Genomic DNA, 18,119 nt, shown 5'->3' on the forward strand with positions numbered 1-18,119 from the left:
ATAATGGAACTTTTATAAACCTCTGTCCTTATTGATTGAACATGGTACTTTCCTTTTCGTGGGCAATGGAGGAAATGTGCGTTTTAATAGAGCTGACGTGGGAATTTTACGCGTGCCCGTTTAGTAAACAGTGTAATTTACTAACAAGAAACTTCCGGAAACTGACGCCGGAGTGCGTTGCGATCGCGTGTACCACGTTGGGGCCCATGTACCGTATGCATAAGTCGCATGGTTTCTGAGCGTTCAGCAGCACATTGAACTTAGCACGCTCAGTGTTGACTTTCGACAGCGCGGTCCGCAATGTAACGCATCGTGTCATGTCATGTAACATGATACACGATGACGAAATAAATTTCGGGTGAACAACGTGGTGTGAGTGTACAAAAGACACAATATTTCGGCAATCGACCTTGTTGCCATCATCAGGTGTGTTGATGAAGACCGATGCCGTGAACACCAACGGCACACGTGATCGCAACAGCCTAATAAGTCTGCAATCACAGAGCATTGCTTGTCAGAACTTCACGGCATGGATTATGACGAGACCAAGGTCCTAACACAGGCTTCGAAATATTGGGTCTGTATCATGATGGAAGCTATAGAGACCAGAGTAAGGAAACCTGAACTGAATCGTGATAGCGGCCATTCCCTTAACCAAGCTTGAGTACCAGCCATTACCCAGATTAAGGAGAAGATAGAAATATCCCAGAATGTACAGACTTCGAGGGTAGAGGGAGGAATCTCCGAAGGGTCTCCGGAAAACCTCTCTGGGCGCGGACCTACGAGGGAACACCCAGACGCTGGGCCACAAGCCGGGCGTCGAACCACGACGCGGATGGTCGAGAGAGCGCCCGTGGCTTGGGCGGTGGAGGGAGCGCCCGAGGGAGGAGGAGGGGGAATCTGATATATATACCTCATGCCTGTCGTCCCTTGGCAGTACATCAGCACACCTGATGATGGCAACAAGGTCGATTGCAGAAATATTGTGTCCTTTGTACACTCTCACCAGGCTTTCACCCGAGACTTATTTCGTCATGAAATACGCCTGGATAAACTGAAGAGCCACATGATACATGATGTCATCTATAACATGACACATGCAATTGTGGCATCTTTACTATGGGTGACGAATCTTCCCGATTTTATGCACGGGATCAGGATCCTGGAGCTGTAAATTGCAAGATGCATGTGTGCCAACACCATTCAGCTAAGAGCCTCACTACACTAAGGAGGTGGATTAACTCGTTAAAAAAGCACGAGTGTAGCAGGACGTTTTGATTTAAATGTCTTCGAAGCTGCTAGTTAAGTTGAATAGCTATTTCCCATCATTTACATCTTTGCTTCTGCCCCGGACATATTCGCCTTTTCTGTGTGTGATCGAAGCATTTTTCATCCTGGTTCCCAACCTTTTACCCTAGCGTAATTTTGACAAACTATCATAGCGTAGCAACCGATGCAGATTTTTGTTGACTCGGGCAACGACTAACTCGTTATAAGTCTCTTTAGTGTCTTTCGAACCATGTTGCTTGTATCGTGGCAACGGGTAAAGCTTTCACAAAACGAGAGGACGATCATTAATTACACGTTTTTGTCTATCTTCTTACAAAATATGAACCGATTCACACGATGATATTATCTTGAAACTCTTCCATTTGGTCCGTGTTTGCATAGAAAAACAGTAATATCAGAAATTGAGTCCGCCTTGATGTAAAACACCTTGTTATTCGCTTATTTCTTTACTTTCCCTCTCGAGACACACGCGAACACCAAAAGTTTTGTTTTTCTGTGTAAAAAGCTGACACATACCATCCAAAGAACATGACATTATGTTCGCTAAGTAAAAATACTGCAATAGAAAAAAAGAGCACTGAAAATATGTCATAAACAGCGCCAATAATTGCTTAAAAAATGCTGTAACATACAATAAATAAGATTAAAAAAACACTAATAATGGTGATATTTGTCGCCGAAACTAGTTTGGGATAGTAAAGAAATAAACGAATAACAAGGTGTTTTGCATCAAGGCTGACGCAATTTCTGATATTACTATTCACACGAGTATTAAACACAAAGGTGGCGCGAGTAAAAACCCAATGAAATGCCTTTTTTTGGAACGAGAAGCCCGAATGAAACTGTATTTTTGAAAACGAGATTCCAGTTTTATCCAAAGTATGCACTTTTTATTTATTTGACTAATTTTGAACCGTTTCCACGCATTCAGTTCACGTAAGTAGTTGTACGTGCTACATTTAGCTCGACCTCAAACCATCGTATCTTGACAACAGACGCAGATAACTGAATAAAATAATTCCGTTTGGCTCTTTTCTTTTATTTACCTTCGTGCTAAGTCTGAACCGATTCGTAAGAGTTTGAAACATAGGAGTGGCGCGCTTCAAAACCTCCCACAAAAATGTTGTTTTCTCCTCTTTTCTTTCCACGTAAAATCCAAACGAAGCAAGATTTTTTGTAGCGGCTAAAACTTATCTTAGCCCAAGGTCTGAAACATCGGTAGCTGTATACTTCTGGAATACCCCTACGAGTACAAGTGCAAGACGACTTTACTACTCGATACTTTGATAGGATGGGAACATCCCCAGTCTCCACAGACTTATTAAAGCGCTGTGCCTAGTGACATCACCTGCTGAAGAAGTAGATCTTAGTATCGTTAACTTCGCTACAACCCATTCTTCTGCAGAGATGATTTTTATGCATATAAAACCTGTTACTTCCACTAGATTATAATCGAACGTGTACCGCCAGGGAAATAATAGACTACAAAGCAAATGCAGCACACCTGTAATTTATGAAGTGCGACAGGCAAGTTCAACAAAATAGCTCAGAAAAAATACGTTCCAAGAGCATGTCGCTGATTGCAGTAGACTCGAAATATCCCGAAGCGGGAAATAAACAGTACTTTACTCCCATTTGGTCCACGAAACTATTAGCCATACTCAAATGAAAACATATGGTTCCAGAAACCTTCAAGTCTCCAACATCTACGATGTGTATATGCAGACTGAAGCGATGAATGGAAATTTGTACCAAGTCTGGGATTCGAACCCGGGACCCCTGCTCACTAGGCAGATGCAATAATCAGTACGCCACCCTATCTATGCATCTTCGAATTATCTGAAACATCTGCAAGCCATATCGATGTGTCTTTATATAGAGAATCAAACGCCGTTTCTGTTTTTTCCTAATCTTGACAGTGTACGTCCCAAGTTTCTGACTTGAACTTCCTAAATATACGCTGAAGGAAGATATGAGCTGTATGGCTACCTTTAAGCTACCTGGTTTAACTGACAACTTCATTTGGCTAACAGATCAAATACCATCATTCGGCAGATAGAAATCGAACAGGATCGTTTATTCAAATAAAGAATATTCTCATTGAGACACAGTTCCTAACACACAGTGCACTGCACAAGTACGTAAAATTCTGTCATATAGCTTAGTATGATGCCCTGTACGGTAGCAAACAAGTCTCAATAAACTGTTTTAGTAAACTAAAAAGTGTTGTCTTAGATCTTTGTGGTCCAAAGATGTTTATTTACTGAAACTAACTAACAGCTTATTGTTGAATTCAGGTTAACGTTAATTATCGGTATCAAAACTGTTGAATATACCCCGCCATTTCTTGTAGAGCTTTCACCCTATGATTACTAAATTTCTAAACGTAGTGCTCCCGTAAAATTCGTTAGTCGAAAAAGCACAAACATATTCATTACAGGATTGCAGATGTTATCCATTTTTGATGATTACTGCTCTTTAAAGCAACAGGTAGATACTAGTACACTATGGGAGGTGGATGCAAAAATACAGTAGGATTTGCTTGCTCAATCACATCTTAAATGGTGCATCTTCTACACGGCCGTTGACAGCACATACTCCGCTGTACCCTGGGTCACTTCCTCTGTTCCTCTGCGCTAGAGGGCAGTTGCCTTCTTTTGACAGGAAACTCAGTTTTCCGTCACGTGACTGCCCGTCGTCGAATCATCGTAGCCCGGACACGCCCAGTTTGCACGCCATATAAAGGCTCACACGGAAACATTTTTCTGCAGTTGCGTCTTAGTGCACAGTTTCATTGTAAGTATTGCTTCCCATGTAACGTAATGTCTTAGTTTTATTACGATGAACTCTTATGATGGAGTGTATGGGTTAGTCCTTGAAATTTTAAGTTGACTTAAGAAACCGGATTAGTGGTATTTTGGGTTGGAAGTGCGTGCAAATGATATAGTGGTGCTATATTTTACTGGAAGCCTAATGCAGCCATAAGAAAAGTTACTGACAGCGTTCACTAGTTGTTAATCGTGAGAATGTGTAGTGTTATGATGATTTATAGTATGAAGACAACGAATTTTTCACAGGCACCGCTTTAAAAATTCGTGACTCGCATGACCAAGTCTTGACGTAATATGACTGACAAACGAATAAAACAGCGTTGAGTGGAAGAAGAAATAACTTTGTTTCGCACTGAGACGCCATCTCGATCTTGTTTACGTTTAGTATTAGTAGAAAATCAGATTTTACCAAAAACCTGAGACGCAGAGATGGAAAACTAGTAAATAGGAGTAAAGTAGGTATTTTTGTAACTGAAAGAATAAGCTAGTTGTCCAGATACCCACTGTGTGTGACTTGTTGTATATTGGATCATAGTACTAAAATATAGGAAACTGTTTCTTAGTCGCAGGGCAGCCACAAATGATTTGTAAGGAAATGCAAGTTGCATTTCAGCAATAGGGCTTGCCTTTAGGTACTTTGACAATGTCAGCTTTACATCATTTCTTTCGTTACTTTTAGTTGTAGACGTATGGTTCTGGAGTATATTTATGTACAAATACATAATTCAAACGTGGTGTGCCTTCGGCGGGTAATGCTCTTCCTATTAATGGACTGTTCAAAACCGCCTTTACGGCTTTGGGTAGCTAAAATTCAACCCGCTTTCTGGGAAAGGATCCATGGTACATAACTTCATAAAACCGTAATTGGTGGAACACACAGCATTTATGCCCACAAACCATGAGGCTGCAAAGCTCATACGAAGTATGTAATAGATTCTTCACCATTACTTACGCTGAGTGGTTTGTTTTTTCTAGGTGATTACCGGCAACCATGGATCTGCTTCCTCTGCAGTTTACCGCGCCTAGTGTGGTAAGACACCGTGAATGTAACAATAAAGAATGTTTAATTTTCACTTAAAATACTATGCCAGAGAAGTTTAATATCGGTTATTTATTGATGGTATTTGTTTCTGCAACATTTCGTTGTGGGTAATTTAGTAGCTCCACATGTCTTCGATGGCTTAACGATGTGTAATGCTGACGTAGTAGTCAAAAATCATAGTGTAGAATCTAGAGCTCGTATCTAGACAACCTAAACCGCCATTTAACTGCTGTTCAGAAGTACAGGTGTTAAATGCTTCTCGAGCCGCCTGCAACACGTTTAACACTATTGTAGGTGTGGTACTGTCAAAGGTAGTGCGCAGTTTCATACAGACTTTAATAGTAGATGTAATGTAGAAATAATCTACGGTTAAGATTCTGTGTTGAAGCTGACTCAGATTTCTTAAATGTTTGTCTATGGACCTCAGCCTTTATGTTCGGACGGAATAATCAGTATTAGCTTTGCCGACGCATTTTGCCTTCCATTTTTTCCTCAGTGGCTGTGTAGAACATTAACGACCTCTGGTTCCTTAATAAATGGAGGCGAAACGTCTGATAGAACAAATACCGCCTTCGTTCAGTTGCAGGCGGTTCGAATATAAAAATGTATTTAAATAGTTGTTTGCAAATAGTGATATAAGAAAAATGTTGGCAGATTCCTTCAACTGACCTCACACGTCCGGTACCGTCAGTCACACTAACAGCGCATGGCAGTATCAGCAGAATAAAGGTAAACCAACGTACCGTATTTACTTTAAGTGGTAAAATGTTTCTTCTGTCACATAAGAGTTTATGTAATTAGCTGCCTCTCAATAACTGTAGATACTAAATGGACTCGCTATTTGGCTTCTGAGCCACTTACTGTACCCTTAAAACAAATAGGAAAAAAGGTTAAAGCACCGCTGTAGCAAAATTGTCTCCTTCGACACAATACTTAAATGGTGGCATATTTGGCGACATTTATTAGTAATAACTTGAATTTTTTTTTACAGGGTCTCACCACTCAGAATACAGCTTCCATTCTCAAGGAGCTGCTATCCTGTTTACCCCAATTTTATTCAAATGTTGTCTATTCAGACATCACTGTAGCTTCTCACTAACCTTCAAAATGAGAACCCCCCTTTATCAAAATGAAATTCGGGCAAGTGTGTGAATTTTCCAACTTTACAACTGTACATTAAAATTAAATTGCGATAGTTTACTGCTGCGATGAATGAGACATAGCTTAATCTGCTTAAAGCATAAACCCAGTAATTTCCAACGCCGTTTGCCTTTAATCCCCTTGTATCCAGGCACAGTAAATTACTGAATGAATGTTTCCGAATGTCTTCATAGCAAATGACTCCTAGGAAGTAAGCACGAAACTTTGTATATTCACGTAACGCGGAGTAACGGTATTAACCCTGTTACCTGCGTATTTTCTTCAGTGATTCTTCCTCAAACATATTCGATGCCTCTTTATAGATAAGGTAGTAAGCTTGTCTACTTCTGCTAATAACCTGAATTTGAGACCCTTTTAACCTCCAAATGTTTAAACGAATGTCTAATCGTGATAGGCTCGAAATACAGTTGCATATTCGTGTTCAAGGTAACAGAGGCGCCACTGCAGAAAGCTATTTGCGACGACCACGTCGAGGTTGAAGTCCATTACTGTGGCCTGAACCTCACAGACCACTACTTGCGGTTGGGTATAATAAGGAACAGACTCTTCCCGGTTATCATGGGCAGTGAATGTTCCGGCATCGTAACACGTGTGGGCAATGCAGTCACCGATATACAGGTAAGACACGTTTTCTCCAGCACTTCTGTAGTTTACCGGCATAAAGCTAATGTTCTAATATTTTGTTACAGGCGGGCCAGAAAGTGCTCTGTCTGCAAATGCAAGGTGGTCTGTTTAGGCATGTTGTCCACGTCCAACGCAAGTACTGCTTTCTGCTGCCGGAAGACATTAGCCTAAAAGATGCCGTCAGTCTTGGTCTAAACTTCGTTGTGGCCCACTTCTGCCTGTATGAATTCGGATGCCTTGCGAACGCGGAGAAAGTGTTCATGCAGTCGGTCGCAGGTAAACTTTAATTACGTGATGCAATTTTCACTAGGCTCTTTCTCATATACTATAATTTTTTTTATTCTAGTTTAGATGACGTAATCATAAGGTGACAAGCGTACTACACTTTCATATAGCATTTGTGGTGGTGTCGCAGGTGATCGTACAAACCACTGCCGTAGCGTAACAGTGGAACGAGATAGTATCGTATGACGTCAAGGATAAGTTCAATGGGATAGAGGGGATTCAAGCATTCAATTTTTTTCTCGTTAACACCAGACAACTGGACCAGCGACCACCCTGAAACTGTCGGGGGACAAAATAAAATTATGAGAATTTGACGTGTTGTCGAACATTACGTTCGCCTGGCACGAAAATTTTCATTCCATCATAACAGGTAGTGTAATCTACCACCTGTCGTTACCAAAGATTGCAGCAGTCATTAGTCAGGACTCCAGTTGGGACGGTTGCGACAATTGAAGGAAACAGGCTGGTACTGTGGAAATGTTAGTTGAGAGTTGGGTGTTGGTGAAAGTATAGATCCGCCTGACAAACTACGAAAATTGAACTTACGTAGACGCTTTAGAACAGGAATAGGCGTAGCAAATGGAGACCGGGTATATGGTGTAATGATCGTTGGGGTAAATTAGACTATGGAAATTAATTTTGTAAGACAAAAATAAAATATTTTAAGTAGTAAATTTGGCATTAGGTTAAGTCCTTTGGACAAGCTGCACGAGTACCCTGTAAGTTAATTGCTTAAAATTGAGTGCGGTTGACTTCGAATAATTATTTAACGATTCTAGATAATTAGCGTCCACTCATGGTCACAGTATTAAAAAAGAATTGTAAGAGCTTTTTTAAGTATTCATGAGCTGATCTTAACGGTATTCTTCGATGAAGTACAACTGGGTACTATAGATGCAGGAGACTGCGTTAATGTGTTTGTAGAATTTATAATTCATACAACTTAAATGGCTGTGTTTAGAAATGGTCTTAAACGCTGCTGACATGGGGATTAACATTCATGACATAAGCTTAAAGGACTGTGACATGGTGAACTGCAATACATTTCTTTAAAATCCAAAAGCGGATGTAAAGGACTCTTAATTGTGCAGCATTAAACTCACATATCAGCTTCGCGATTTCGGCATGGAGTATTTGGATGTAAATAGCATCAAATACAAATAAAAAAATCCTCAACCAGCTGCAAAACAGAATTAGAACTTCTCGTATTAGTTCTTGTGGCCAGGTCTGGCAAACTCGGAATGCTGGAATTACTTTAGCTCACGGACGTTGAAGTCAGTATTTAGTATCTTCGTTACTTCGATATAAATTCTCGTCTCATTTCAGGTGGTGTCGGCACGGCACTCATCCAGCTTGCTCATACCATGGACAATGTCGAAGTTGTAGGAACAGCTTCAGAATCAAAGCACGAAAAGCTCCGTTCTCTTGGCGTGAAGCGGGTATTTCGTCATGATGAAAACTATGAAACCGAAATATTGCAAGATTACCCTGAAGGTGTTGATATAGTGGTAAACACGAATGGTGGAAGCGATCTTGAGAAGTGCTTAAAAATTCTCCAGCCTGTCGGAAAGTTGGTACTACTAGGTAAGTATAAAAGAGAAGCATTGCAGTAACAGTAGGGCTGTTGTTATACCCTGTCTGAAAATAATAGCTCATATGCCAGAACGCTTTCCTTAATCTCCTGGTTTGGTGCAGATCCGTTATAAAACAATTTAGTGTTTACAGTATCGGCTAAATACTTCCTTGAATTTGTCTTAATCTCACAAATTGTACAACGTTACTAGTCATTACCTTTGAGAGAGAGGCAAACTGTCACTGGTATGACACAATGCATCGCGTAACATTGGCTGTGCTGTGATAACGATAAAGGGCTATCAATACTGGCAAAGAGCAGCTAAAATTCCATAACTGAGGACGGATTCCACGGAGATAGTTTCTCTTTAGACTAGTTTCATAGTATCTTTCTCTGCGTCTCTGCATAACTTACGTCAAATACCTGTTAGCGTTGTAATTATGCTCCCCTAATTTTAATTCAATTACTTAGGACGCACAGCTAAACTAATCTTAGATGCCGTAGCCGATATCTCCTTAACGTTAGTTTCCTACTGGTAAGGGTTTTTGCAATCGGGTCCTTTCCTCATCTAAACAGTCAGATGCTCAATGTCTCTTGTCCCCTTAATTATAAACGTTCTTAGATTTCAAATGCATAAAATTTCTACTTCAATTTACGAAGCCCAGTTTTAGTTGCATACTAACATCAATACTACAATGATAAAGAGGTTCCTTAACGGTACAGTTACATAAAATTTCTGATTTTAGATTGATATTCCTGTCATAAACATAATGTATCAGTCCAGGATGAAATCAAATTAACAGTTACAACCAATCGTTTCAGAATGACGTAACTTTCGTGAAAATTGAAAGACCAGTGTGTGGTTAAATTACATCCACTCGAATGTGTCCATATTTACGTAAGCGAAGACCCACATACTCAATCTGCGACACGGGAAACTTGTCTAATAAAGATGATTCAGTTAAGAGCCGTCACACTACATCAGGATTTGAAATCCTGTACTGCTGAACAGGGCACTTATCAACTTGTAAAATAGTGAGAATGTTCTTCAGGAAATTAATCTATGACAACGTAGCCTACCAACTCGTGTAGAAAATGCTGTGAACTCTTGTTACGACCGTTGTATTTAGCGCCAAAGAGCTTCAAATGTATGTCGATGGTAACGTAGCCTCCATGGAGCATGTGATGACATGGAATACTCAGATATTGTTCAAGCGTCAGCAAAAGCACGAGATCTTCACAAACTTCCATCCCAAAATGATTATAGGTCGAAACTGTAATAGAGAAGTTGAAGTCGAAGGTAACAACGGCGTAGTCTAACCAGTGTAGAAAACGGTGGTCCAATAAAGGTGGAAAGAGGTGTTGACCTTCCTCAACCGGTTACAAATTCGATAAGTACGTGATAGATGTTGCTATTATGTCCGCCGGCATTCGTTTCAGCTCAGTGCAGCAATACTTTACTGGAGCCACTGTGCAGCAAGTGTGGCACCCTCTCCTCCTCCCCCCCCCCCCCGTCCCAAATTGGGGAAGAGTTCTGGTACCGTTAAATTAGGGCGGTGCCGGTGTCCTCATGCCTCAGTCCAGGACCAGGCTGTCATATTTAGCGTGACACGTAGAAGCCTTTTGTGAAGAAAAATGTATTGATTCACTGGCAAATTCGTTCCTCTCGCCTGATTCTCGAAAAATATGTTCTGGCTATGTTGAGATACATGTTTGTAGGATCTGTTGTATTTTGACGAGTTCAAAGTGACTGTACAGTCGATAAAAACCCACTTCAGAGACAAAATTAGCGAATAGGTATTAATCATTCGTTGGTTAAGCAGGTTAAGTTGAACTAGGTATTAAGGAAACATCTACAGTACATTAAGCTAGCCGTCTTAACGTGTGTGGCTGAGGTTACATTTACTGCGTTGCTGTCCTAGGCGCGAATGGTTCGTGGGCAGAAAGATTGTTTGTAAGTCTGTGGGAACTCCACTTCGTAACTTTACATTTAGTTTTCAGCGAGATACACGTATGAGGAAGGAGCATTCTTGTTGACTCCTCTAACAACGTTCGCCCTTGGAATTCTAACAATAAGCATCTTGCAGCGTCTGCCATGGGAACTGAGAATCTGATGGCTTTTGTCTTACATGAACCTGAAAAGAAACGCGCTACTTTCCTTTGGATATTCTTTCTTCTACCAGTTGTATCAGGTACGTGCCAGACTGGTCTAACTAGGGCCTTGTAAACACAACTTCAATCAGAACCATTCAAGCCTCAGTATTTTCGGAGATAAGGTCTTTGGTACTAAAATTTCTGAAAGAGAACTCTGCAACCCTTTCGTTAAAGACTCGTTAATACTTTGAGTACCAGTGGTTTCCACCTAATCACCATTTTTTAAAATACCGGTGCCTAGAGTGTAACAGCCGATGCTGTTGACTCGTCTGATACGAGGTACGAACGTACTGCATCGTAGCAGTCACAGCGTTCAAAGCACCAAACGGCGCGAAGATTCTGCTGTGACTGAGATCCTGTCGTTTTTTTATAGTGATTAGACTGATACACTAAAAGGGAGTATCATGCAGTTCTGATAAAACATAAAACAGATTTTAGATCCATTTTTGCTTATTCAGGATTATGATCAGTTAACAGCATCATGTTCATGGCTGCAAAGAGATGGGTAATTGTCTAGGCAAAATGCAAATTTCCTTTGAAATACATAAAGCAAAATACTGGGTCACTGACAAATGTCAGTGGTTAACACGAATGTCGGTTTACGATCGACAATTTCTTGTATGTGATGTTACTGATACCAAGTTAATTTTGAAAAAATTTTCTGTATTGTTGGGACTCTAAATCTAAAAAAACAATGGAACAAAAACACAGCATTTACACGAATCCGGACGGTAAAATAGTTTGGAGCATTAAATGAAATCTTTGAATAAGACTATACTCAACAGGTTGTTCTCTCAGTACTGAGCGATAACACCAAACGAAATGAATAACTGTTATTTCATGCATGACGATTGCTTCCGTTGCTGCGTCCACTTCCTTGGAACTAGTTGTTTATACCCTGTCAGTTTCCTGATTCATCTCCTTCCTCATACATTGAAAGCGTACAATGTTTCTTAAAAATTAGGGGTAGTTAGGCTGCAAGCATTCATGCTGTATGCTGTTCTAACATAGGTCATTAATGACTTCTTTTCAGGGTCGAACAGCACAGCTACATACTCAAAATATACATCATGGGCGTTAATGCGACCTAAATGGGATAGCGGATCGGTGTCCTCTGCGGATGTAATTAGTAAAAACCGCTGTATAGCAGGAGTGAACATTGGCATATGGTTAGACCTTCATCCGGAGGTAGTGCAGCGATCTCTAAATGAAATATTTAAGCTGTATTCCAGTGCCAAAATACAGCCCTGTATTCACGCTGTTCTGCCCTTCGAAATTGTGAGTATACCGTGCTAAGTATTTATAAACTTCATAGGAAAAAGTCTCCTCTGTAACATTTGGATACTTGCAGGTGGCTGAAGGCATGACGCAACTATGCACACGTGAGAACTTCGGAAAGGTGATTCTGGAGGTCAAGCAGAAGGCTGCGGCAGCAGAGACGCGAGCTGTGGAAGTTCAAACTGCGGTAGAGCCACAGCCAGGAGCAGTGGAGGAGCCAAAAGAAAAAGCTGACCCAGAAGTGCAGAAGGAAGACTCCGCGTCTCCTGCGGAACCAACGGTGGTCGAACCCCCTCATGTAGAACAAGCAGAAGAGACTGTCGCAGAGGATACGACTGATGTCAGCGCTCCTTGATAAGGCGCAGCTGGGAATTTCAGGCTATATGGTGCTGTCAGTACAAATAAACAAGCTGAAGTTTTAACGTTTTAATGGCTCTTGGTGCTAAAGCAGCAATTGCAAATTATCCGGTGCTGAAAATTTATAAAGCCAAATTGCACTTTTAATGTTATTTAATAATAAACGAAATTGAGCAGCAGAAGTTACTGATTCTATTAGTGAAACACCCCAACAAACCTCATGTACTGAACATGACATGCAGATCTCTACCGGTTCTCCGAAAGTAATGTCTAACGTTTGGCAAAATAATTTTAACCTGTAAAGCTAGACCAGAGAGTAAACCCAGTTACCTTGAGTGTGCAAAACAGTTAAATGGATGACACCATGCGAATCCTGGGTACTTCAAGAATTTTCAGATCTGGTTCGTGGTGATAGAACCCCGTAAGTAATACTGCTTCCCTTCCTCCAACTAGATCCATTTCCCTGCCTGTACTCTATCTTCATTTTTCTGCGATACAGCAAGATTTTTCAGATTACTTTCTGGATTGTAAGTTGCACATGATATATGTTAAAGTATATCCGTTGCTCAAACAAGAAATAGTTCAGTCTTAAAAATTAATGGGAATGCTTTACTTGTCATAGCGTTGTTCGATTTTTCTTGTACAATGATATAGGGGTATTAAAACTTTTCATGAGAAAAGAGCTCAGTTTTGGCAATTCAAAAGTCTAATTGTTGGAGAGTGAAGTATTTACTTCTGCAACGTCATTACTCATAGTAATTTCAGGCCGCGGAGCCTGTAATTGTAAGCTCATTGTTGTGGCATGTACTTCGTAGTGCAAACATTCGATTTTCTCTGAGCAGTCTAAGTATCGTAGCTGAAACGATTTTTTAAGCGAAAAATTTTCGTCCATGCCTAAAACAAGTAACTCTAGCTTTCCCATCCCATATGCACAATCTGTTTCCGCCTTCTGTTGTATTTCTGTACACACATTCTCAAGCTTAGAGCTATTACGTATCTCGCCTCTTTATTAGTGTTCATAAAGTATCGGTAATGCAATCCCACTTTTTCTGTGGTGTCTGATATTTCAACTGAAAGTTCGTCGTATCGTGGTCTTGAGCATCTTCCTAAACATTTTGTTTGTTGTAGTCATTCGACACTCCAATTATTTTCTACCCCCCTTCCTCTCGTTCCTTCTACTTTCTCTAGATAAATAAGATTGTGTGGACATCTACCTTGATTCCAAGTTGCAGACTCAACCCTTTTTAAGATCGATACTGGCATTATCAAATTCGTACCGTCAGTACAAGGCATGCGGGAGTAAACATATTCAGGTTTACTTACGCTTAATTCCAGTACAAATGGAGGGAAAACAAGACCTCGGAGTTCAAAAGTGAGACTACGTAACGTGTAGCAACGGACTGTAGTGGCCACACGAGGTTAGGCCTTCAGTTAGCGTCGTGACGCTCTTGCAGAGCAGAACGATAGAGGCCGAAAGACGTGCTCAAAAAACGTCCATCGGCTAGCTCAGTTGAGCTGAAGTGTCTTTAAGGATGTCACTCTATTTTATTCTCTTTTGCTGGGACAGTCTTTCCCATAAATGTTAGTATGCCACACCTCCTTTGTCTTGTAATGACACTGGTTTTCGAAGGGTTATCCAGTAGAACGTCCCCGACCCAATCTACTTCCTGATAGACAGCTTTTATTATTAAGGTTAATCTTTCGTTGCTGTCTACTTATTCAATTTTTACATACTTCAAATTAGTTTGAGCCATAAGCAATTATGCCTAACACGCTGACAGACGCGCGGCCACAGCAAAGCCCCACACACAAAGCAAATCTTTGTTAAATCAACCTGGCTCTCAACAGTTGTCTGCAGTAACCTTGCATGGGTACAGGTGATGCCTTAGCTCTTTACAAATGGGTAGAACAGTCTACCGAGTCTTGGAGCGCTGCGCCGATACGTGATAGCGGATCGATGCTGCTGTAAATGAAGTCTGATACTTTATCATGCGATGTTTTCTGGCTAGAAAGAGCACCGAAAATGAAAAATGTTGACACATGCCTTAGCAATGTGCTGTAGTTGGACTTTGCCATGTCTCTAGTACATATTTCCATTAGAACAATCAATTATTCTGAACAGGGAAACTTCATTACAATAATACACCTCCAAACACTTTTGAACTGCCTTTTCACTTAGGTGAGTATATGGCGTAACACGGTAATATTTAATACGCTTGTTGACTAAATAATTGTGATAAAATCAGTAATATTGACAATGCCTTGTATGTGTCAATGAAAACACACAATACGATACTTCTAAAGCTGATACCGTTTCGCGAAAATAATTCACAATTAGTTTCCCGCACACGTGCGTGAAACACCACAAGTCTGAACGTGATTTTACTTTGCTCATAGTAATAATGCGAAATATTAACTTCAAACTGAAATTTAATAAAAGTATATAATGAAGTATTTCACCTCAGCTTTTTTTACACAAGTGAATTTGTCTTGCACAGTTGACCTGTTTCGCACTTACAGACCATTTTCAAGTGAAGTAGGTGTCGATGTGCCGTAAAATAAGAGGATGATTGTACACAATTAAGGCCTATGTTTGATACTAGTAGACTTCTCTTGGCCAGGAATGCCCTTTTTGTCACTGCTAGCCTGTTAATGTCCTCCTTGCTCCACACATCATGGATTATTTTACTGCCTAGGCAGCAGACTCCATTAACTTCTTATACTTCGTGATCCCCAATTCTGGTGTTTCTCGCTGCTCTCATTTCTGCTACTTTTCATTACTTTCACCATTCTTCAATTTACTCTCAAACCATATTCTGTACTCATTACTGTTCATTCCAGTCCACAGACCCTGTACTCCTTCACTTTCAAAGGGACAGCGAATTTTATTAATATCCTTTCACCTTGAATTCTAATCTCACTCTTGAACCTTTTATTTGCGCCATATCTTCAGCACATGGATTGTTCAGTAAGAGCGAAAGACTACATATGTCTTACACCCTCTGTAATCAGAGCACTTCGTTCTTTATCTTTCACTCTCATTGTTCTCTTGGTTTTTGTACGCTTTCGACTTATCCCCATTTTCCTCAATTTCGAACAACTTGCCCCATTTTACATTATCGAAAACTTTTCCAGGTAGACAAATCCTATGAAGGTAATTTGATATTTCTAGTCGTGCTTCAATTATCAACCGGAATGTCGCAGCTGCCTCTGCCTTTACCTTTCCTGAAGGCAAATTGATTCTAAAAGATCCTCAGTTTTCTTTTCCATTCTTCTTTATTATTATTGTCAGCAACTTGGGTGCTTGTAATGTTAAGCTGATTGTGCGATAAATCTCACTTCTGCTGGATCTTGCTGTCTTCAGTACCTTGTGGATGATTCTTTTCCGAACGTCTGATAGTACGAGGGTTGCCCAGAAAGTAAAACACCGCATTTTTTCTCCAGAAATTCTTTATTGAATATAATGAGAATGACACACGCGAAAGAATGGTGTTTTATCTACACATCCTGTTTCTACATGTAATCTCCATCCCGTTCTATGGTCTTCCTCCAGCGAGAAAAAGGGCGATTATGCCCTGTCGATACAAATCCTCGTTCTGGTAGCGAAGTCACTGCTTCACTGTGTGAATCGCCCCCTCATTGTCCTCAATGTCTTCTACGAATGACGTCCTGTAATGGCAGAATGGGATTTTCACTCTGCAGCGGAATGTGTGCCGATATGAAACTTCCTGGCAGATTGAAACTGTGTGCTGGACAGAGACTCGGACTCGGGACCTTTGCCTTCCGCAGGCAAGTGCTCTATCATCTGAGCTACCCAAGCACGACTCACGCCCCGTCCTCACAGCTTTAGTTCTGCCCGTACCTCGTCTCCCACCTTCCAAACGTCACAGCTCTCCTTACAGAACTAGCTCTCTTGGAAGAAAGGATACTGCGGAAAAATGGCTTAGCCACAGCCTGGGGGGTGTTTCCAGAATATTTTCACTCTCTGTCCTTACGAAGGACATCAGCTCGCTGCAACATGTCGGTTGTGACAGCCGTGGATGTTCTCCCCGACCGCTGCAAATCGTGGAGCTCACCCACCGTGCCCAGCGCCCAACTGTACTTCTGTCGACAGTAGATGCTCCAGACTTTGCACAAGCACTTGTGAATATTCCCACAGTTTTTTTCTCTGCTCGACAAATTCAATAACGGCACGTTGCTTTAACGTACATCACCTACAGACTCCATTTTGAAACTGTCCTGCAGCTACGCTATCTGTCGGAAGTGACGGAAATCTGATGCCGCTCACTCAAGAGCCTTTAAATAACACATACCCAACGTTTCGCATTCGTAACATTGTTTTCGACTGAGAAAAAAAGCGGTGCATTAATTTCCGGGCAACCCTCATATATTATCTGATGTGTATATTGCCACACTCATACACCCTACACACCAGCTTGAGTAGTCATTTTGTTGCCACCTTCCCCCAAAGATTTTACAAATTCTGATGGAATGTTCTCTCTTCCTTCTGCCTTCTTTGATCTTAAGTCTTCCAAAGGTCTTTCAATTCTGTTCTAGAACTGAATCGTCTGTCTTGTACATTGACTTCTATTTCTTCTACTACCACGTCATTAGACAAGTCTTCGCCCTCACAGAGGCCTTAAATATACTCTTTCCACCTATCTGCTATCTCCTCTGCACTTAAATGGTGGACTTGCATTCCACTGTTGATGTTGACATCCTTGCTTTTAATTTCATTGAAAGTAGTTTCGACTTTCCTGTATGCTGGGTCAGTCCTTTTGAAAATCGTTTATTCTCGATTCCTTTACAATTTTTATGCAGCCATTCGCCTCAGCTCCCCTGCACTTCTGATTTATTTCATCCGCATTACTGGATTTCCCTGTACATTTTTGTACATCTTTCTTTTGTCATTCAACCGAAGTGTTTCTTCTGTTACCAATGATTCCTTCGCTGGTACCTTGTTTGTACCTATTGTTAAATGATTCTTTGATTGTCATCCACTGTTGTTGTGGTCTCCAGTCTTGAGACTGGTTTGATGCAGCTCTCCATGCTACTCCATACTGTGCAAGCTTCTTCATCTCCCAGTACTTACTGCAGCCTACATCCTTCTGAATCTGCTTAGTGTATTGATCTCTTGGTCTCCCTCTACAATTTTTACCCTCCACGCTGCCCTCCAATGCTAATTTTGTGATCTCTTGATGCCTCAGAAAATGTCATACCAACCGGTCCCTTCTTCTTGTCAAGTTCTGCCACAAACTCCTCTTCTCCCCAATTCTATTCAGTACCTCGTCCTTAGTTATGTGATCTACCCATCTAATCTTCAGCATTCTTCTGTAGCACCACATTTCGAAAGCTTCTATTCTCTTCTTGCCCAAACTATTTATCGTCCATGTTTCACTTCCATGCATGGCTACGCTCCATACAAATACTTTCAGAAACGACTACCTGACACTTAAATCTATACTCGATGTTAACAAATTTCTCTTCAGAAACGCTTTCCTTGCCATTGCCACTCTACATTTTA

At 40.9% G+C, this 18,119-nt stretch overlaps 1 protein-coding gene across 1 annotated transcript; it reads left to right on the forward strand.

Annotated features, from left to right (window-relative positions):
- The first annotated feature begins 4,066 nt into the window (after positions 1-4,066).
- Positions 4,067-12,722, forward strand: LOC126259603 (synaptic vesicle membrane protein VAT-1 homolog). The gene is made up of 8 exons (XM_049956514.1): positions 4,067-4,086; positions 5,097-5,151; positions 5,818-5,892; positions 6,751-6,942; positions 7,014-7,224; positions 8,560-8,817; positions 11,994-12,238; positions 12,312-12,722. The coding sequence occupies exons 2-8, from the start codon at positions 5,113-5,115 to the stop codon at positions 12,591-12,593; spliced, it is 1,302 nt and encodes a 433-aa protein (XP_049812471.1). The 5' UTR covers positions 4,067-4,086; positions 5,097-5,112; the 3' UTR covers positions 12,594-12,722.
- The last annotated feature ends 5,397 nt before the right edge of the window (positions 12,723-18,119 follow it).

The sequence above is a fragment of the Schistocerca nitens genome, chromosome 5 (assembly GCF_023898315.1).
Source record: "Schistocerca nitens isolate TAMUIC-IGC-003100 chromosome 5, iqSchNite1.1, whole genome shotgun sequence".
In the NCBI taxonomy this organism is placed as follows: Eukaryota; Metazoa; Arthropoda; class Insecta; order Orthoptera; family Acrididae; genus Schistocerca; species Schistocerca nitens.